General features: G+C 38.4%; 1 protein-coding gene across 3 annotated transcripts in view; it reads right to left on the bottom strand.

The window, feature by feature from the left end:
• Positions 1 to 8,018: 8,018 nt before the first annotated feature.
• TCEB1 (transcription elongation factor B (SIII), polypeptide 1 (15kDa, elongin C)) overlaps positions 8,019 to 23,224 on the bottom strand; it is a 15,244-nt gene continuing 38 nt past the window's right edge. Inside the window, exons 1-5 of one of the 3 annotated variants that reach the window (XM_010575876.1) lie at positions 22,750 to 22,903; positions 20,021 to 20,099; positions 15,519 to 15,580; positions 13,372 to 13,515; positions 8,019 to 10,656 (exon numbers count right to left, since the gene is read on the bottom strand). In XM_010575876.1, the coding sequence (XP_010574178.1) occupies positions 10,466 to 10,656; positions 13,372 to 13,515; positions 15,519 to 15,522 (339 nt within the window). In that variant the 5' untranslated portion in view covers positions 15,523 to 15,580; positions 20,021 to 20,099; positions 22,750 to 22,903 and the 3' untranslated portion in view covers positions 8,019 to 10,465. Of the gene's footprint in view, positions 10,657 to 13,371; positions 13,516 to 15,518; positions 15,586 to 19,932; positions 19,954 to 20,020; positions 20,100 to 22,749; positions 22,904 to 23,224 lie in introns of those variants that run through there. The other 2 variants (XM_010575878.1, XM_010575877.1) reach the window with 2 other exon arrangements.

Raw genomic sequence — 23,224 nt, 5'->3', positions numbered from 1 at the left:
TGGGCGGGCGTCGCCCTTGGGCCCCCGCCGCCGCCGCTGCTACCGCCCTTGCCGGCCGCGGGGGAGGCGCCTCGCTGCCCCCATCGCGGGGCTCCCCTGGTGCTGCCCGTACCCTGCTCGCCCTGCGGCCGGGGAGGGAGGGTGCGGACCCCCCCACCCGGCCTCATCTGTCTGTGAAGGTCTTATACCCGCACGCCCAGCGTCTTTAGGGGAGCTAGTTAATGCCGGCTGTGCCCTTTTATGGGTTTCTCCGGGCTCCCCTCACGTCTGGCGCGTCCCGGCGGGAAGGAGGGATGAGGGATGCGCAGCGGGCCCGGGCCGGCCCTGCCCGGCCCAGCTCAGGACGGCGGGGCCGTGGGCTGGTTTGCCGTGGGAGAAGGCCTGCCTGCGGCTTGGGGCGAGGGGCGGCTCTCCTGGCGAGGGGAGGCCTTCGTGCCTGCCGCGCTGCGCTGCCCACGGGTCTTCAGTCTTCAGATGACCTGGTTTGTCTGCGGTGGGGGTCGGGTGGCGCACGTGCCCAAATTAGCTCGGGTGTGCTTCAAGCGGGAGCATTTTTAGATGCGATGTTTTCCTTTCCTGGAGTGGAACATCCTTTGTCCTTTGCACCAGACGATTTTGTGGTAGCTGCGTAGGTGAAAATAAACGCACCGCTCGCTAGAAGCAACCTGCGTGCAATCAATAAATTAAGCAAATTGTGGAAACGCTTTTCATAAAGCAGTTACTCCAGCTATAGTATTTCAGGCTTAACATCCTCAGGATAAACCCACAAAATGTTTTTTCAAAGTCAAACCTATAAAACTCATAATCCTAGTGGATATGTAGACCAAGGATTTAATAGAGATACTGATTTTATAGCTTGTTATAATACCCATCTCCCTGCTGATAGCACTACACGTTCCAAAAACATTGGAGGACCTTTCTCCATCCCTTCACACCCACGCTTTCTGATGATGCTAAAGAAGCCCTTTGGGTCACCTCTGCTTCATCAGTAGCACCTGATTTTTCCTTCAGAGATGGCCTAGATACACATCCAATTAAATTATTGAACAGTTGTTCTCAGTTTGTGTTTACCTTTGAAATCTGCTTCTTTAATTTTAGACCTAAAGACGGGTTGTGCATCCAAAAGCCTGCCTACTTTCTTCAACCATATTATTTAATGTGATGCAAGATACTACTTCTACCTACAAGCTTTACCTTCTGGTATGTTTTTATGCATCCTCAACTTTGAAAATGGCTATCTGGAGGAAAACAAAAACCCAGCAGAACACGGCATCAGCTTCCAACTTGTACCCAGCACCAACAGTGTTGCCAATGTTGAAGCGAGCATACAAACTTCTGGGGTTTGCTTGAAGGGAGGAACAGAAGGAGTATCCTTGCCCTCTGACGTAGCTGCAGAAAGGAACAAGCCTCTTGGCTTTGCGGGAATTTGCTGATGACAGAATTGAGTATGTGTCAATTTTTGCATAGGAAAGAAGACTAGCCTACCAAAAGTAAAGATGGAAAAAGTATCGTGATATTAACCAAATCCTATACTTCTTGTCCTCTAAATTCAACTTCAGTTCTCATGTTGCAAACTATGGCCTCCTGATGCTGTGCAAGCTGGCATTTCTGTACTGACTTCATGTAAGTAACACCTAAGTCGGAAGAATCTTGCTCGGTGTGTTTTCCCTGGAAGTCAGTATTTATGTACTATATGATTTCACAACACTGTTTAGGTTGCAGAGGATTTATTGCATTAAGTAGACATTTAGACCTGGTAGAGGTTTCTTTTTCCTGCAGTTCTTCAGAACTAACTTAGGCTGTTAGAACATTAAGTGGAACGTCGCTATTTCTGTTTTACTAGATGTTGTTGTTTTGCATGATCCAAACATATGTTTATCCTAAAATACATTTCTTAATGCCATATGCCACACAGATAGCAAGAACATCAAGTTTAAGCAATGGACATGTGTTCGGCTATAAACATGGACATACTGACTATCTGTGTTGATGTAATCACAGCGAGATAAAACTGATTTCAATCCATTATATTCAGTTTCTTAACCCTGCTCCAGAAAACCCTTTTCAAGGTCAGATGATATGAACAGGCATAAGCTTATGAATGCCAGCACACTTCACACGCTGCAAGCTAGTTTTGTATTAAAAGATCGGCTTTGTAGTTTTAAGCTAACTGTAATCAGTACAAATATGACTTCTACTCTATAACAAAAGAAAAAAATTCTCTCTGGATGAAAAGCCACGTTAGCAGAAAATCATAGCTTTTAACTGTCCTTATGTTCAAGAAGTCTTTTTTTCCTATCACACAGAGCTCTGCAATGTTAAAAACAAGGCACCTACCACATTTTGGACTAAAATATTGTTTACTGACATAACTTCATCTATGCTGCAAAATCCCATTCCTGAGGATAGCAGGCATGAAAAGCAAGGGACAGTTTGCCCTTCACATAAATAATCACCAACAAATTACTACCCCACCCTATCTTAACTGGATATGTAAGAAACTAAAGCATTACTCTGCAGCTGAAACTCATGACCAGATCCCCTCATCCCTAAATTCACTTTGAGTAGAGTTTATTCTTACAGGACTGCCAAAGGTATCTTTTATCACTGTTGTTACATCTTTGTTTTTTAAAGTGTCATGCAATTGCCTAATACACACGTGCAACATTTTTAGCTCTTTGCCATCATGGGAATAGGGGCAGCTAGAGAATTATCCCTGTGTTTTATTGGGTTTTTTCCCTTTCCCCATGTCTCAGTAACCTGGCTTGCAGACAGTGCTTTTCAGTAAGTGTTTTTGTACAGTGCATAATGCTATAGGGATTCAATCCCTTAAGCACAATAAGAAAACAAACAGTAGACTTCCAGGAAGAATTTATATGAATATCAGTATTTTCTTCCTTAAATACAATTCCATTCTTGATTTTGTGGTGGCTCATAGTATTCTTTGTTCTACGTTCTTCAGTAATCTCAGCAACGAAAGGCCCAAAATCCCAGAGTGGGTAGATTTCACAAGGAGTTAGTTATATTGTAATTTGCTGTTCATTTCAGTGTTGACCTTTACCTGTGCAAAATGTAGAAGAAAACACTTTTGCAGTTAACCCTTCCTAATCTGTTGCAGGTGTAGAGATAGCCAACGCAATAGTTGTTTGGTTTTTAAAAAAGAAAGCTTTACTATTTGGCTGATGCAGCCTGATCCTACACCAGTCAACCTAAGGATCGCAGTCCTAGGTCCCAAATATTCAAAACTTTAGGGGTAAGAGGAATTTCATCTGTTATCTTCATTATTTCAGAAGCTATCTTGATCTGATCAAATACATGATTATGACTCACATATCAAAAACATATAGAGCAAATAATACAAATTTTACCTCCTATTAAAATTGTTTCTGTAAATATTCACGAATTTGATCTAAAAATCCACTTTTCTTCAGAGTTTGCATTACCTTACATTTACAGGAAAAAGGCAACTGGTGTTCAAACTGCATTTATTAGATAATTTTCTGATATATCTAGCCAGTTTCACAAAGGTCAAATGTTTCTTGATTAGGGTCCCTATAATTTTATATTCCATTCCCTACGTTATCCATAATGTTTTCAAACATTTATTTTCCTCTGCCCTCCCTTTTTTTTCCCTATAGCATTCTTTACGTACTGAACTATCACTGCCTGCTTCTTTACAATTTCTGCCACTATAATAACACGGGAGCTTGATTTCTTTTATCCGTGTCCACCATACATTTTTAGCTTTCCATCTTGTCTCCTTCTCACACAGAAGTCAATTTACATTTACAATAACCTCCCCTTAGTACTCCAGTGGCATAGCAACCATAATCAGCAGTACCAGGAGACTGCATCTCACGAGCCTGGAGGACTGCCTACCTCTGAAAGGAATTGTGCCAACTACTTCCTCCACTCCTGCCTGCCAGTTTAAGGAAGGGCACCAAGTTTAAAAAGTCTGTGGAACGGAGATCTGATAAACACAAGCTTGATGCACCTGCAGCAAATGCCATCTAAAGATGTAGAAGCAAACCAAGGCCAGATTCTATCAAGAATATAAAAGAAATAAATTGCATACATAGCTGAAAAATGAAAAATACCGTAAATCTGCAAGATGTCTTTGAGGTGTTGAGATTTTATTGTTTTATTCCTTAGCAATAATCTAGGTTTTCCATCAAAGGTGTATTCCATTTTCATCTTAGTGCTGAACAGTAACAGGCACATTATCACTTCCATCCCAGAACTTTCAAAGGGACAAAAGGAAAAAAGTTTCACCTTATTCCTGATCTGCTGCAAGTGCAGTGACTGCAGAAGAGGGTAATATTGTTCTCAGATGTCATATGCTTCCACTTCTTCTCTTTACAGGATTTGACAATTTTGCAGCTGCTGGGTGATCTGTGCCTTTCAGCTTATCCACAGGAAGACTAAACTACTAAGATAATTTTCCATCAGATCAGAAAAAGAATCTGTCTTATTATGTGGACATACTGTTGTTATAATTACTGCAGGGGAAGAAGGAGGACATGTAGCTAGGGGAAGGAGTAGAATTGCCTGTTTTACTAATATGCCATAATTACCAATTTGTAGTAATTGTCAAGCCATGTTTTTTTAGCACCATTAGTCCTCTAACTCTTTTAAATGCTGTGAAGATAAATACCTATAAAGATACAAGCTGTAAAAAATTAAAATAATGAGGATTGTGTAGGACCTATAATCAAATAGATGAATGCATTATAAAGTGCAAGGTCATGTAATCATTAGAAGTTCTTCCACATCAAAAGCATCCATTTGCAGAGCCCATGTGAGCAGGATGATTACCGTGTCTATCGAATACAAGGGTTCAGACGCTGCTCAGTGATAATACCTGTAAGATTCAAATATAATTATCATTTAGTAATTTTATTTTACCTCTGAAGACTGTGAACTGAAGGCTTCTCAGGTAAGCCCAAGAGTTATATGAATACCTAGTTGATTTTCTTATTACAAATACACAGAAGTGACTCTTGACTTCATAACCAATGGAGAAGATACTGATAAGGAATTTATGAAATTAAGTAGCTGTTTGGTCTTGCCAGTCTAGAAGCAAAACAAAATTGCTGGAAAAAAGGCTTCCTGGGTAACTTCCACAACTGTGCAATAAGCTATCACAGCTCCTGAGGGATGAGAAGCAAATCCTCCAAATGTGCCCATCAGACTCCATACTGCCATCACTGGACCCTGCACACTACTTACAGAGCTTGCAGAATTTCATTTTGCAGACCTGTACCCCAAGATGACACTTGGTTTGCATTTGTTTATTTAATGTCCCTTGGGAAAGACAAGACTTCATATGGGATATGACTACCATGAAATGGAGATATGTTATGAAAACACAATGGATGAGCAGTTACTTGACTATTTCAGCTAAATATCTTCAGACAGTTCTCTTGTTAAGTCATGGTTGTTTCTTACAAGTCAAGTATTTTTCATTATTTAAGTGCTCTACAACAAATCTGAAAGCAGGTTAAATGTTAGTGCAATACTGATACATCATTTACATGTTTACAAGTAGTTTGCTACAAATAATTCTAACTCAAATGGACTGTCACTTCTGGAAAACATTTTATGTCGATTTAGTATTGTAAACGTGGAAAGTGTTTCCCTGTATAAAAAGAGAAATTAAATCCTTTATGCCAAATGCATTTAGATTCTAGATATTTTTCAGGCTTGGTGATACCAACCAAAACCGAGAACTATTTAGGTAAGAGTGAATTAACCTGCATAACAAGTATCCCATTGTTTTACTAGACAGAGTAACAAGAATTTAGAGCAACCGAAGACATGAATTATGTATTACTTATGGTTTTGTGTAGTGGTGATTTTGGAGATAAAGGTTTTCTATTATTAAGTGCAAATAGGATACCAGTAGTATTTTCTTCATGGGAAGAAAAGCCTTAGCTATGAATTCTTACCTGAAAAGGTGGTTTTATATTTGAATTAACATCAAAAGAATTAACAGTATTTAACTTCAAAGTAACTTCTGGTTGAGGAAAGAAATTGGCAACAAATAAATAAGGAATAGCATTAATCCATGCCTGTATTCCCCAAAAAACTCATCTCACAAAACTATCCTGAAAACCAGCAACTTTAGCGCTGTTCAGTAACATTTTAATTTATCTAAAAAGTCTCAAGTTGTTACTTTCACCAATCTAAAACGCAGTACATAGGCAATTTTAACTTTATTTTCCAATTCTACCTTTAACAAGTGGGGCTACAAAACATTACATGATTAACATCTTAAAAACTGTTGGAGTATGTAAGTTAAGTAGGATAAAACATTGAAGTACCCCATTTGTCTAAAAACAATCATAAGCTTGCAGCTCTGATTCTCCTCCAACACAGCGTGAGAGGAAAATCCTGTATTCTGTAAACATGAAACAGTAACATGGCAATGACAGAGAGAAGTATCTTTTTTTCCCTTTTTTTTTAATCTCAGTGACCTTTCTCCCATAGAAGAGATTGCACCACAACCTACATTTTAGATGTAACATACTCAAAGCTTTATTTCATGACACAGAAAACTTGTTAAAACTTGAACTGATAAACTCACCGTTCTTTTCTCTGTGCTGCCCTAGTGATGACACTCAAACAAGCTTCAGAGGTAGCTGATAATAATCACAAAATCTACTATGTGCTCTTTTCTAGCCCTGTTATGCAAGACAGTGAGTTCACAGCATTAGTATCTTCCCATAAAATTGCCACCTAATAAGGTACATTTAAAAGAAATCCAACTCCAATCCAGTTTATTATTTGTCAAAAAATCCTTCAAAGTTGAACTTTTTCCACGGGAAAAAATACCTAATGCCTTTTTTGCTAATTGCAAAGCTTTGGTCTGTCTTTGAAAAACAGCGTAATAGTTTAATCTCCAAATCCACTCAATCTTAAATTAATGAGTTCCTGCTATTTTTCTCTTATTCAGCTGTTGAAATTAAGTTTATACTACAGCCTCCACCCTTACTTTTCAGCTAGGAAAACTGCTACTTCTCCTTAGTACCTACACACTAACATTGTGCTTTTGTTGTTACTCTCTTAAATTATACTGCAACATTTGAGACTTAACAAAATAAATAAAACTAGGCATATAAAATATGGACTGAAAAGTTAACTTTCCTGCCCCGTTAATTTCCTTGTCCACTTTACCTATCACATAAACCAACAGATTTAGGCAGGTGTTGGGAAATCCCTTTCAATGGGAAGAGTAAAAACAAGAAGGGTGAAAAAAACCAAATAGCCACTGCTGCAACTTACAGCTGTAAAATATGACATACGGTGATAAAACACAGACAGAAGCAACCAATTTTCCACACTTACTACCGTTAATTAAGAAATGCCTTTTAGACGTCGTGTTCATTGCAGCTCTTGAACATAATGGCATGGTGAATCTTGATGGTGAATCCTCCTTTCTTCAACCTCAAAACCAAAAAGGAATTTCATTTCTTGTGGAACGGAGTTCTGATCATTCCAGATGAACAGACCATTTCATGTTGGAGACCATCAGCAGCTTCTTCAGCAGCTTATACATACTGAAATGATGAAAAACCATAACCCAGCAGGACTTTTCTCATTACTTACAGTTAGTAAAGAATCTGGAAGTTTTTATGGCTAAATCAATGGTTCATCAATTTGAACCATCAAGGTACAGGACTAGCTTACTAAGTAAAAAGGAGTATTATGGGACACCTTAAGTCTTCAAAATATCCTCTTCAAGGCTGTTCAGGAATTCCATCCTTTTTTAGTACTTAGTTATTACTGAGAAATGTGCATACTTGTAATTCAGAGGACCACAAAGATATCGAAATGCTTTAAATCTATGAAAGTCTTCAGAATTACAAAAAAACCACTTTAATTTTATACATGCAGTTTCACAACCTATTACCCAAATACTAATTATATTAGCAATTTGCTCACCACATAGCCATGAAAATTAGGATTCTAGATATGAATACTTGCTCTGAGAAGTCATAAATCAACAGAAACACAGGTTTAAAAATTTTCAGTTTTGAAATTTATTTAGAACTCAGGGGTTAAGTGTGGTAAGTTTCCAATCGTCTGATAATAGCATACCCATGTCACTATCACGGAAATTGCACTAATTCCCTCTGCCCCCCTCCCCCTTAGAAATCTGCACGTTAGTTTTAACAGCCGGTGGTTTTGCAAATAGTGTGCTCTAGGACACTACTGCATTTCCTGAGTGTTCAAAGCTACTGTATGATACATTAAGCTGAAGGAAAAACAACAAAATTATTATTCAGAACTAAACCAGCTATTTTACCTTGCTGCTGAAGTATGGAATCATAAAATGCAATGTATTTTAACAGGAGATTGTTTTGGAATGCTTAAAAAGGGAGGAAAAAAAAAAGAAAAAAACACTTAAAAAAAAATGACATCCTTTTTACTTCCATTTTAAACTAAATAATTTTTAACTTCAAGTCATGAACCTCAAGACTATTAAAAATGGCCAAAGAACTTAAGATTCGCTCAGACTGAAATGTAGTTGGGACTAAAATATCCACGTCGGTATTCCTTGACCTTTTAGGGTATTCCTAGTGGCTCTAACAAAAGCAGCATAACAGGGTATCTCTGGTTTATCTTTTTAGTGCTCTTGAAAATGAGTTACTAACAGCACTGACCAGAGTGCTTAAACATAGGATTTCAGACAATCGCCTTGCAATGCACTTCAGCTTTATCGTGGAAAACCAATCTAGTCATAAACATCCCCACATTAAACACAATAAATTGTGCCAAAGTACATGATGTGAATAAATGTCAGCTAATCTATCAACACATTGACAAATGTCAGCTTGTCTATCAAGTGTTGTTCAAGCCCAGAGTAAAATTTCATTAGTCAGAACTGAACTCCTCCATGGGCAGTCTGCATAGTCTATGTAAGTTACTAGTTTTTGTCCAGAAAAATCTCTTCAAAGTTGTATTTACGTTGACAAACAGGTTTAGAAGAGAGTTTCAGTCCTCTAAATTCACCATGAGTTAATACATCAATAAAGAGGTCCCACCATCTGTCAGTGGGATTTTTCCATAAAAGACCACAACCACTTCTTGATCAAAACAAAGCTGAAGCAGTGGCAGCTGATGGAAATGCTAACTACATTGTTCTTGCATCATTTTTATGATGTATTAGATTTATTCTCATTTACAGATTATTTTGGCAGAAGGGTTCTTCAGGCTGCAGCTGAACAAAAAGCAACTTCTTGTCCCAAGTTTAATTTTTTTTTCTTTATGGAAACTTGTTTTGAACAAAGAACTGTTAGTATAGGCAACTACCATCAGGAACTACCAAGAGATGATGTGTTCCACTCCAGTATTATGTCAGTGGCTTGCCAATCCTTTTCTCCTAAAATATTTGTAAAAACATTGGAAATACCTATGAAATTTATAAAACAGCTCCTTAAACATCTGCTTAATGCCCTTTCCTTCAAATGTAAGAGACCTCCACATTTCAGGGTCTTTTTCTGTGGATACAAGGGAGAGGTCGAGGAAGAGGTAAAAGATAGGATAACTACTATCTTTTCAGTTCCTATGTTACAAAATTTAAATGACTACTACTCTAAAGATTAAATATGGACTTTACATAACCAAATCACAACAATGGAAATAAACCATAACTGAAACCATATAAAATCCATATCAGGTCAAGTGACAGTACATTAAGAATAACCTTATATGTTATACAGAAGATAATATACACAGATTTTAACAGTTATTTTTCCCCTTAAAAGCCACTGTCAGTAGGATCACAGTTTTACTGTAGAGACAAGTGACTTAAATATTTGTAATTACTAATGGGGAAAATTTAGGTTCTGAAAGAAAAACGTATCAAGTACACCTTTACACACATCTATACTATGATTTAAATTAAAAGCCTTAAGCATTCTCCTACATACTCCACTTTCAACCTAAATGGAGTATTGCTATCAATATACAAACCTTAGGGAGGGCACTTCTAATCTAGTTAGTATAACTATTCTAAAGGACAGCTATCTTACAAAGGAGATTAAGTTCAGATGTTTAGAAACTTTAACAATAAGAGAAAGTTAGAAACCCTAAACAGCTACTTGTATTTAACTATAATTACTTTTAGAGAGCATTAGACTAAACTCCAGTATTTTCTATGGTCATTGTATTAAAAGAAAGTTCTACCACACCTAAAGGATAAGGCATAGCCATCTACTAATTGGCATATTTGTTTATTTGTCTCAGTTTGTGAAAAGGTCCTTATTTGTGTAAGCAGCAAAACAAACTTCAACTGAATGATTGCTATATGCAAAAGGACTGAAGGCAATTGCCTCTGCAGTGAACTTTACAGTTCTCAACAGCACACACGCAACATGCTATCTGAAAAAAAGTTACTAACTGAACTACATGTATTAAATACTGAAAAAAGTTTTACATTTTTTATTATAATTTATTTTATTTAACAATCTAGGAAGTTTGCAGCCATCAGAAGTTCCAGTGCAATTTCAGGTGCAATTGGGAATTCAGGAATCTCCGTAGAGCTGTTAGTATAGCGGACCTTGTAGGTGAAATACATGCATACTTTGGATAGGACATGGGATGGGATCTCTCTAAAATTCACCTCATTTGTTTCATTTTCTGCAAACTGTCCTGTAGAAAAAAACAAAACAAAACAAAAACAAAAACAAAACAAAACACCAAACCAAAAGTCAGAATCTCAGTTCACTGCAAAATGAAATGCTTTACCATACTAATACAACACATTCTAAATAGACTTGCATAAGTCCCATATTCCTGGGTATTAGATTCTTCGGTGTAAAGCAGGATGTGCCACATTCACAATCCTCAAGAATATTAAGATCCCCTGCATTACAAAATGTTTATTTTGGCTGCAGCTTATTAATAATATTCTGAACAACTACACCAGAAATTTAGGTTTAATTCTGATGCTTGCTTGATAGGTGCTCTAAAACTGTAGTGTACTCAACTCTAAAGGTCACAGTAACAACATTAAAAAAAAAAAAAAGGGTATCAATCCAAATTTCTAGCTATCTTATCCAAGAAAAAAATGGTTTATAGATGTTTCATATCTGCATATACACGCTTATCAGTAGTCCCTTCTGTGATCCCACTAGCTTTGAATTTCTCAGTTTCAGGCAGATTTGACAGAGGGTCGAAACCTCAAAGACACACTAACTTGATAAGCTGTGAAAACAGGCAGGCAGGAGGGACAGGGAAATCGTAGTTGTTCTGGAGGTAAGGTTACATACAGTATGAGTTTATCCCTATTGGACACTGAAGAACTTATCCAAAGCTCACATATCAAAACACAAGTACATTCAAAATTAGCTTTCTATAGTGCCTATAAGCATGAAACTTGGATGATATGAAGTCATCATGTGGTTAGTCCTACAGCCTTTCTACTGTTGTCTCTGTCCCTCTTTTCCTCATCTCTCTGGTCTTTCAACTCGTTAAGCTGAAAGACAATACAAAAAACACTAGCGTATGCTCCACATTTATGGGAGACCCAGCAGTGTTTGGTTCCTGCTATTTCTATAGGAATCCCCTAACTACAAAGCAGAGCTATTTACTAATGTCTACACATATTTGTGTAGAAATAGCTGCATGCACTGAAGCCAATCTGGCTTGAATTCTAGCACATGAAGAGTAGGAAGCAACAGAAGAAATGTTAGCATATTGGCAATGTCATAGTACTGAAATAGAGAACACTTACACATCAGTGAAATTATGACCTACTGAACTAGACAGGAAGAGTACTTTTCCTTGTGAACCCATTTATCTTGCTAGTTTTTATACAAAATATTCTTGAATGCTCACTGCTTTACAGAGTCACTTTTCTAGCCCTCTAAGCAGGCTACTTCGCCTTTTGTTCCTTCACATTGTTTGTGGAACAAATTCAGAGCAGGTCTTGTAACTACTCTTCCTTTTACATGTCTGGGAGGCTGACATGGAGTGGATCAGACACAACAGACCTGTTACATATTTTCAAATGCAACCATTACAATGACATTTAATGGAACATTAAGCTGAGAATTTTAATTGCTCAGTGTGCCCAACTATTACTAGGTAATTTAAAAAAATACTAAGCAAAATAGATCTCTCCAGTAATCTCCCTCACCGGAATCTGAAAAAGAATATACAATGACCATATTCAGACCAGAGCTCCATGTAGCCTACTGCCCACCACTCAAGTGGCCAAAGGTAAACGTACGGGATGACGGTACAGAAGAAAAGCACAGGTGTTAACTTCTCCCTGTTCTCTCCTCCACCCTTTCGGTCTTCAAGAATTAGTTCAGACACTTAAACCAGAAGTAGTCTCATATATTCAGTAACATGTGAGGTCCTTCCCTTCTCTAAGTTTATCTACCCTCCTATCAAACTTAAGCTAACTTTTGTCATTAAGCTCAGGAACTCCTTGCCACAGGATCTTGTGAACATGTTGTGGCCTAAGCCCCAGTAGGCAGCTAAGCACCACACAGCCATTTGCTCACTTCCTCCTGCAGCGGACAAGGGAAAAGGAAAGGAAGAGTAAAAGCTAGAAAACTCACGGGTTGAGATAAAAAATTGTTTAATAAGCGAAAGACAAATGGAAGGAGAGAAAGGAAACAAAGCAAGTGATGCAAAGGTAATCACTCACCACCTCCCATGGATAGACTGATGCTCAGCCAGCTCCCAAGGAAAAGATGGCTGACGTCCTTAACGCCCTCCTCTCCCTTTTTACTTCTGAGCATGATGCTATATGGCAGGCAATATCTCTGTGGTTAGTTTGGGTCATCTGCCTGGTTGTATTCCCTGCCAACTTCTCGCACAGCCCCCTGTCTATTCACTGGCTGGGGGAAAGACTGAGAAACAAAGAAGGCCTGGACACTGCAAACACTGTTCAGCAATAGCTAAAACATCAGTGTGTTAGCAGTATTGTTGTTGTCACAAATCTAAAACACAGAACCATATGCCCTGCTATGAAGAAAATTAACTCCATGCCAGCCAGACCCAGTACAGAATACTAAAAGTTCAACCATGAAGGTGGCAATGAAGAACTACCAACTCTTGTTTGTTTTGAACTTGACAGCTACACATTTCATGTAATACCCTCAAGTTCTCACACCATGGGAAACGAGTAGTAATGACACTAAGATCGCTAACTATCCAAAAGCGGACAGAGTCCAATTATATCTCTGGTAGCACAATACCCTACAGAAGTGGACTGTTCCACTGGAAACAGGAACTAGGCAGGATCTGGAAAAGTTATCATTTATTCCAACTTTCACTCACTGAACAATATAAATTCAAACTGTCCAAAAGTGAAAACAAAGGATGTGAAGGTACTAAAATTTTTGTACCTACCTGGTCCACTCAACATAGCTTTTATTGTTCCTGATGTTAATGCATGCTCTCTTTTTACAATGAACTCATGGCCGTCGGAGGATATTAACTTCACATACATAGCGTCTGGGCCCTCACACCCACCATATGTTTTCTCTTCTCCATCTATAACAGAAAACAGATTAACAATTTCAGAACACAATGACCGATTCACAGCACTAAGAATGCAAGCAGTCTTTTCTATGACTACGTTTGCAGACCGAAGAACCCAATACAACCAGAAATGACAGAAGCATTTTGCATATTTGAAGATGAATTCTCTGAAGTGCTCAGCAACCTGTTTTAAAGTAAGAGTTTTTGCAAAGTAGGATTTTTTTAACATTTAGTTACCTAAATGCATATCTAATATGTAAAAATACAGACTGAAAGGAAAAAAGTGCTTTTTGAAGCACAGTTAAGAATAAAAGCAGTCAGTAGTCCTGTATTGAAGAAATGACATGAAGTAAGATTCATTGTCCCTCACTGCCCAGCCAGACCCAGAACCATACAGCGTTAGTGCAGACCCGTGTTGTGACCTTTGGTGGAGAACAGGGAAAGTGCAAAAGCACCAAAATCAAGGAAATTTGGAAATCTCCCCACAGCAGTTCTGGCTGTGCGTTTTCTGTTTCCCTTCTCCCTTTTGTCTCACTATATACCTGCTCTCTACTTTGTTTCTCTAGAAGCCCTTATCCCCCTTCCCTTTTTGTTCATTCATTTATTCTCTCCTAACAGCGCTATCTTGGAAGTTGAAACAACATTACTGTTGCCATCACTGCACTGTTCACTCTGTGCAGTCTTAACAGTTTCTGCATCTTGCACCTGTCTTGTCTATTTAGGCAGCACGCTCTCTGGGGTAGGAACCACTGACTACTTTGTGCCCGTATGATGCTCAGCACTATAGGACACCATGACACTAAGGAGACTGTCTCTGTAGTTGGTCTTTATATGTTCCTGTAAACTCTTAAATAATAAAGACTGCAGTAATATTAAAATATTTTTGAAAAAATGAGTGTAAAAAAAAAACAACCCACCCTACTAAAAATACAATTCCTATCAAATTCAAACTGGGAAGTTAATGCCTTCCTTCAAATACTGTATTTTCTAAGGGACTAATATAGCAAGTATTGCTAGAATTCCATTAAAAACTACTTGAATTTGACACTGCACATAAAATTTGATTTTCAGAAAGGGATTAATCTTGACAGAAAGTTAAAAATGAAAGTCCTGGAAGTTCTTCCAGCTTGGAAAAGTATAAGAGAAGAGATCTGTACACTTCTAGAAAAGTAATATACCACCAGTATTTCATGATCCCATGCAGAAGTATGGAAGATAAAACAGATATAGACTACAAACTTGACATTTCATTGTTAGTGTTGTTTCTCCTTCTGACAAAACAAAAAATAGAAATTATATTAATAAGTACCTTGCATTGTATCTACTGTTATAGCAAATACAACATTCCCCCAATTAATTAAGTTCCTTTGTGAATTTGAAGTTAAAACTGAATTACCATGGAGTTAGTGCCAATTTTAGTAAAGTACTGCCAGTGCCAAATATCCTAAAATACATTCAGAAAAAGTATAGATAAAAACAGAATCTGTACAATCATGTTTCATTAATCAGCCATTTGTAGAGGCAGATACAACAGTTTCAGACATTTAGTCAGATCACACACACAATATAATTTATCAGAAATCAGTCCTTATTATGATCTCTTAGCCAGAATTCAACAGGCTGGCCTTAGTTAACAAACAAACAAAATATTTAAAACAGTACATAGTGAAATTTTCTTGTCCACTATCTAAAAGTTTAGTGCTATAAAAGTCTAAAGACATCCTATTTTAGCATGTACATTTTCAACACTATGGATATTAAGCAACTGAAATTGTTAAATAGATGCACTCCGAACAAGTCTTTTGACAAATGAACAGTCACTTGAGAATATTCTCCTAGAAAACATTTGTAGGAAGTTCCATTAATTTTTGAGGCTACAGGAAAAACAGCAACAAGATCAACATTTAAAGTCTTACAATCCACCCTCCACTGATGTAAGAGAGAAAATGCTTATAGGAATAAGCATTATTCCTACATTATAGGAAACAAAAAAACCCTCTAAATGATGAACTTACCCATTCTCTTCTTATAAAAAAAAATTGTTTCTTTTCAACAGCAGCTTTTGCAATAGGAGCGTCTGAAAAAACACAAGCGGCAATATTTTCAGTCAGTAGTACAATTTCTTAAGTCAGCTTTAGTTACTAGCCTTTACATTACCATAAACACTTTTCAGAAAAGAATATGATGATACACGGCATGCAATGTTGGTGAGCATTACATTTTGAAAAATTACATTTTGAAACTTATCTTTGCTGCCCAGAGATCCCTACCATATTCAAGAATCTCTAAATTTTAGCTTACTTTGTAAAGAAGGCGTTCCCCTAAACTTTTTAAAGACCCTTGACTATAAAGCCAGAGTTATTTCAAGAGCCTTATGATTTTTATCACTACGGACACCATCCATATAATGGTATCGGGGAGGTAAAGAAAGCAAGCTTTGCCACACTGCAGAAGGCAGTTAGGAGACTGAACAGCTTGTCTACAGGGGGGGGGGGAAAAAAAAAAAAGTCAGAGAACAGTTCACTATGCTGTAAATAGAGGAGCAGTTGTCCTGCCATTCAGAGGGACCTTGACAAGCTAGAGAAAGGGGCCAACAGGAAACCTATGAAGTTCATCAAAGGGAAATATAAACCCCTGAACCTTGGGAAGAATTACCCCAGGTACCAGTACCAGCTGGAGGCCAACCAGCTGGAAAGCAGCTTTGCAGAAAGAAACCTGGGGGTGCTGGTGGACACCAAGTTGAACATGAGGTAGCAACATGCCTTTGCAGCAAAGGCAGCCAACAGCACCCTGGACTGTATTAGGAGGAGTGTTGCCAGCAGGTTGAGGCAGGTGATCCTGCCCCTCCACTCACCACTAGTGGCACACATCTGGAGCGCTGGGTCCAGCTCTGGGCTCCCCAGTACATGCCAGACTGAATTGAGTCCTGCAAAGGGCCACAAAGATGACCGAGAGATTGGAGCACCTATCATATGAGGAAAGGCTGACAGAACTGGCACTGTTTATGCTGGAGAAGAGAAGACTCGGGGATCAGTCTAATCACTGTGCACTAAATACCTAGCCTCCAACCTGTCCTTCCCAGAAGATTGACAGGTCCTGATAACAGCCACCAGTGTCACCTAGATAATCTACTTCAGACATTTAATGTAGGTATTCACATAGTAAGTTAACCAGGAGCTTCCATAGCTTATAAAAATTGACATCCAGCTTGCCGCATACATATTTTACCATGTAAATGAATCGGAAGAGTTAAGAGAAATGGAAGCACTTATTTGCAAAACAAATCCAGTATGTTCAGATACAAAATATATTTCTTTACACTGAACCACATCTCTGCTGTGGGAAAGAAAACTTCGGAAGAGAAATTCCAACCACCCACCTGCTGTTCTGAAATTCCTTTCACATCAACAGCTACTCTCCAAACATTAACCCAGCACAAATCAATGAACTACTGCTGTATGCCCACAGGCTTAGGAAAACAGCACCACTGATTCTGGGTGGTTTCCCAGCCGATATCCAGGGTCAGGGGCAGCAAAGAGACTGTTAAGAATTCTGACAAACCATGTTGTTGCCTCAAAAAGCAGTGAGCAACAGCAGAGGCATGAACCGTGGTTATGTACTAAAGAAGGACCCCAGAGGCGGAGGTGTGAAAAAACAGACTAGAGACCACTCCCCCCATCCCCTCCCTCCTATGTTTCTGGTAAAAGCTTAGCAAAAAACATAAGCAAGTTGAGGAGGGAGCTGCCAGATTTGGAGGAAGTTTTACAGAGATCTCTGCATCTCTTCAGAAGATGCAGCTCTTCGCTATTGCCAATAGCTTCACTTCTCAATAGCACTTTGGTGCTGATTTGATCCATCTCCCTTTTTTCGTAACTACAATTATGAATTAGTCTGAATGTTTCCTCAAGCTTTCACAAGAAGGCACTGTTATGTACACCTAATCAAACTACACATGCATAACCAACAGTTTTTAGTTGTCTGTGGAGAACTGAACAAAAAGCATCCTCCACTTAGACTGTTGTCGTCTTTGAAAATTATCCTGACTTTACAAAAATATCTTACAAAATATTTTCCTTCCCAACTGGTATAAGGAACATCTTCACCTGTACTCTTGCAGGTGACAAGTACCTGAATATAAGGCATATTCAGGAATGCCCTTTGAGAGTTAATTTGTGTACACTGTCATAGAGATACCTTAATATCGAGTGTTAAATGCTTTCACCGTTTTCACTAGTTCCAGGAACTCCTCCAGGGAAATTACATTTGGGTGCTGGAATATTTGCAGCACAAAACTGATGGGATCTTTCACCCTATTTCAATGGTTTTTGTAAATGGAAATCAAGCATCTTATTGGACAGTATCTGTTGCTCAGGAACTGAAGGGATACCTTGCATTATTACTTCTACTCTGCAGAAGAGAATCACTTGTGCTACCTCTTTCTCTACCCACAAAACCCTTCCCTACATTCCAAAAGAGTAGTGAAACCACTTATAATGATTAAAAAAAACTCAGAAGAAGTGATACCATTTTGTGGAGGTACTGTTGATGATAAAATGTGCCTTAGTTTCCAATACAAATAATGCCACTAAAGACAGGCTACCTAGTGGGAATGCAAATATATTGACACCTTGCAAGGTAAGAGCATAACTTGAGGAGGCCAATATATTGAAGCTGGGGAGCTGACAAAATGTCTATGTTATATTATATTAGAGCTGTCCCAAAAAATTGCAATAAGCACTTTAATAAAATCAAATTAAGTATGCTATCATATAATTAGAGAGGAGAAAAAATACTGTAATTAACACTTAAAGAAGAAAAAAAATTATCAGGCTTAGTGGTCTGAATTCAATTGTACTAAAAGGAAAACAGGATAAAAATGCAGTAAGTGTTAGCAGATTTAGGACATACTAGACTATTCCAACACCTAAAAAATGAATCAGTCGTTTCCTTGAAAAAAGGAAACTCAAACAAGATGCAATCTGGACTCAGTGAATCATCTGAGGTTAAATAAATGTGATAAGAGGGTAATCTTAAAATGAGAAAGAAACTTTCTACAAAGATACAGTATGATGGTGCAAACATGGAACAATTGGACTAGAAAATAACTACTAGTTCCTCCAAAAATTATATTGAACTTTTTGTTGTTTGTTTTTTGTTTTTTTTTGTTGTTGTTGTTTTTGTTTTTTGTTTTTTTTTTAACAAAGCTGCCAGAAAAGTATAGGTAGATTTAGATGAGACAGAAGTGGAAAGCACTGCAACAGAAGGGGAACAGAGTATCTCGCACACAAGTGACTGGTCTTGAAAAATGGCATACTAGAAGCCACATGAAATGAAATCATATGAAATGCAAGATTCCTGCACGTAGGGACTGATACAAGGTTCTTACATGAAGTCAGGGCTTGTTGTTTGGGAGTATAGTCATTCCGTGGTCAACTACGAACTGATGCAGCTGTACAGGGGAAAAAAAGGGTGGGGGGGAGGAAGAGGCAAATGCACATCAAGGATTTCTTTGCTATAGAGATAGGGAAACATGAACATTGTTGCACATGAGCAACTTGTCAGGAATACCACACACAATTCTGAATTCCTGTTTTCAAGAAAAAGTAGTTCTAATTACAAGAACTACAGAATGGAGCTACTGATACGACTGTTGTATAAAAGAAAAATTAGTCTTGCTTAGTCAGCTTACCAAAATAAAACTGGAATGAAGATAAATCTAACAATTCATTAAAAGAATAAACATCAAAGAGGGAGAAGTATGCCAACATTATTCCTCAGTTTAAGTCTAACAAATGAACATAAACTAAAAAAAGAATAAAATTTATACTGCTATTCTAGAATCTAAGTTTGGTTCCAAATATAGAACAAAAGTAACATTCTACTGCCAAAAGTAAAAGATGCAGAAATCCTACCCGCCCTTAAGAAAAAGACATCATACATTCCATTATATGATGCATTCAACATGTAAGCAAGGCATACAGTTTGGTTTCACTCAGTTTCTATCCTGATATAGCAATGTGTCACTTCAGAAAAAAAAATCTAAAGAGATAATCATGAATACTATTACAAGTATAGATTTATTCCTGACAAAATATGGACAGCAAAGAGCATAGAAAAAACACAGAGTCAATGCAACAAAAGAGGAGAGAACGAAAGAAAAACAAGAAACCTGCGAAACTCGAAAAACCTAAAAAAAGCAATGATAACCTGTTAGCATCTATTAGTTCCTCTTCTGGATCAAGAAATGTTTGGTGTGTCATGACACTTCATGAAGTTTAGAACATACTGCAGCTCAAAATTATTATTTTGTGAAAATCATCTTCTTACCAACAACTACACTCAAATTATCTGAGACAGTATTAACATGATCTTGTGCAAGCCATAGCCTATTTTTTCAGTCAACTATTTATTATGTATTTCTGACATGAGTATTTCAGACTCCTGCAAGGAACCACTAATTTTTGTTGAAGTACATTCCCAATTTCACTTCCCCTTGAAGAAGCTTATGTGGCATTACCAATTAGGTAGCTCATCTTCCCGCCTTTAATCTCAAAAAAGCACACATATTAGGTATTATTGTGCTCCTGCCTTGCCTCCTAAAAAAAAAAAAAGCCAACCCTGCATTTGTTAAGAGAAAGATTATATAAAAAAAAATCAATGAGGGAGAATACAATACAACGAAAACCAGAGTATTTGGTACAGAAACTTTCCAACCAGTCTAAAAAGGAAGCTCTTGCTACAGAAAACATAAAATTCTCATTAGATATTAGAGAACTGAAAGTTTTCACAAGTTGCTAGAATATTTACGCCTATGAGGTAGAATACAGCGAAGTATCATAAAACATGGTAATTAACCCATACAAGGCAAGTTTTCTTGTATGGTGCTTTTCTTCAGCATCAAATGTGAGAAAAAAAACAAAGCACGTCCATGACCTTCCCACCTTACTCCCAAAGCTACGTGCTCATCTCCCAAGCTTCCCAGAATTTCCAGAATATAATTTCCTTGTTTATCTTGTATGTCGATGAGACCGCAATAGACTTGAAGGACATAACACTAATTTAGCTGAACACATGCAACCACTGTACAGATTCCAGAACCCCATTGCTTTATTCTGGTTAGCACAAGAAAATTAAATCTATGCAAACACTTCAGGCACTCAGATTCTTTGATCCCACAGAAAACTCTTTAAAAACTCAGATTCTGGCCTAAGGAAACTCAAATGGCTTCCAACTTGTTAGCTGCGCAATGCACACACAGCTTTTGTATACTTCAGCTGGTGACATTTCCATACTCTACACTATCAATTTTTGGAAAATGTGGGTCTAATGACCTTCACAAATGCCTTCACAACTCCTAGGTTAGTTTTGAAGCCAAACATGACATCTTCTGGGTCTCATTTATGTACTAGTAAGAGTTCATCAGTAAACAAAGGCTGCTGTGTGCTAAAACAGTAGCCTGCTACTGTTCAATCCTAAATTCTATTCCTATTCTTGATCCTATATGCTAACTTGTTTAAAAATACCGCTCTTCAGTTTAGTATTCATTGTTCAGTATGCATCAAAAAATAATTAATGTAAATAAGGATTGAAGCATATTTAGAAAAAAAAAACCATGAGGGCAAACTGGTACAGTGTGATTTCCAAATCAGGTGATTCACTATTACACACTCACAGGCACTAAAATTCAAACATTCAGGGGCACACTGAAGTGTGACAGGAAGGCGTACCACAGGTGAGTGCTAGTTAAGATAAACAGGAGATGAGGTAGGATACTGTGCGTGGAGTATCAAAGATCTCACATTAAGATGTTTCTATCTAAGGAAATTTTCCTTTTTGGTAATTCCCAAGAAAGTTTTAAGAAAAAAAGAGGGGGAGGGGGGTGGCGGGCAGGGGGGTGTTACTGTTTTCTTCCTAACATACAATAAAAGGCCTATACTATACACTTCTCGCTATTAGGGGAAAAAAAGCTGCTAGCATATTCCAAAATTTTATAGGGGACAGATTTCTGCCCTCTCCTTATAAGCATTCATCAAAAACTGCTGTTATGCAAACTAGCCTATAATGAAGATAATTAAATTCTGAACCTTTCTAGGTGCAAGAAAACTTGTCAAAATACATCAAAATTCCTTTGTTTTAATCTGGCAAAACCCATACTTTTATGACAAAGCTTAAGGGTTTCTTGTAATATACACTGCGAATTGCAAAAACACAGCAAAACATCTGAAGCTAAGTATACTTTCAAAAGATATTTATTTATCTCTACACAAAGCATAAGGGATAGGAGCATGAACACAAATGTATCAGAAAAAGAAATATGAGGTTGGGAGACAGAAGAAGGTACCTCATAGAATCAACTGGATCTCCTCACCATACCAATACTAAGTCTTCACATTAAGACTACATGAAACTACCTAAATCTGTTCATCGCCCATTCTAGTATAAAAAAAGAAATCTCAAATGACTTTTTTCTGATACAATAAGAAAAAAAATATTAAATGCTCAAAGTTTCTAAAGATTATCTTGAAGTTCCCACTGTTAATGGGAAATGTTAGTGAAGATTTTATTGACATAACTTAAGCACATTAGAAGGCTGATCTCAAAGTATAAGATGTGCGCTACATGTGCAAAGATGGTAGCCAATGTAGTATAGAAAAACTAATTGACACTTACTCCCCTTCTAAGTAACTCTTTAGTTAATAAACATTATTTCTCTCCCAACAATATTTTTGTCCTTAGTATAGCAAAAGGAGGAAATTGAAGCACGTAAGGAATTATTCAGAAATAAGTGCACAAAGTGGTTCTTATCCTAAAGGTCTCTCACCTCTCTCTTTGCCTATGTTTTTCTAGCTTGCTTCCAAATGGAACTTTTGCAAGTGATCTTCAGCAAACCCAAGTAAACAAATGGCCTATGACCACCTAAGCCTTCCTACAGTGCAAGGTTTAACTCACAATCTACAGTACTAACCATCTTTAATAAAGCTCCTGCACATAGTGTAAGATTAAACTGGTCATCAAAGTTAACCGCTAGCACCACCATCACCTTTTCATGCATCTGTGTGAAGCCATCAATAACTCACCAGTGCTCAGGTTCCCTTATATTAAAGCAGAATCTCCCTCTGAGAAACACATGGCACTCAAAAGCTTATTTTTCTTACTACATGTCAGCGTATCACCCTTTTACATCAACCGTGCTTCCCTTATATTCGTCGACCACTACAGCTAAGCACTTTAACCAGCACTTCTCACCTTGGTATAACAACCCCTGGGGGTGCATCCTAAATTCTTTCGGCCTTAGTTTTTCCCCTCTCTCTAGGGCCTGGCGTGGGAAGAGGGTGGACGTCTTTTGTGGCGGAAAAAGTTTAAGAGCGATATTTAATTAAAACACCGTGCCGGAAAGCCCCTTTCCCGGCGGCGCCTGGATTTCAAGGAGACGGCTTCACTCCCGCACGCAGAAGAGAGAATCGCGCCCTTCGCCACCGTCCCGCGGTGGGGGGGGGAGAACCCCGACCTGGCACCGCACCCCTCCACACACCTCCAACGGCCCCCCGCGCTCCCCCGACTGCCCCAAACCTCTCCGCTCCGCGGCCCGGCTCCCGTCCAGCTTCCCCCCCACAGCCCCGCCGCCTCGGGGAGCGGGGCGAGCGCGGCGCGGAGGGCGAGGCCCGCTCCCCTCCGAGGGGCAGGCCCCGGCGGCTCCCCCTTCCCCGTTTTCCGCCCGCCT

This window comes from Haliaeetus leucocephalus, unplaced genomic scaffold (genome assembly GCF_000737465.1).
Source record: "Haliaeetus leucocephalus isolate CR32 unplaced genomic scaffold, Haliaeetus_leucocephalus-4.0 Scaffold506, whole genome shotgun sequence".
Lineage (NCBI taxonomy): Eukaryota > Metazoa > Chordata > Aves > Accipitriformes > Accipitridae > Haliaeetus > Haliaeetus leucocephalus.
This window is presented reverse-complemented; position numbering and strand designations above follow the sequence as displayed.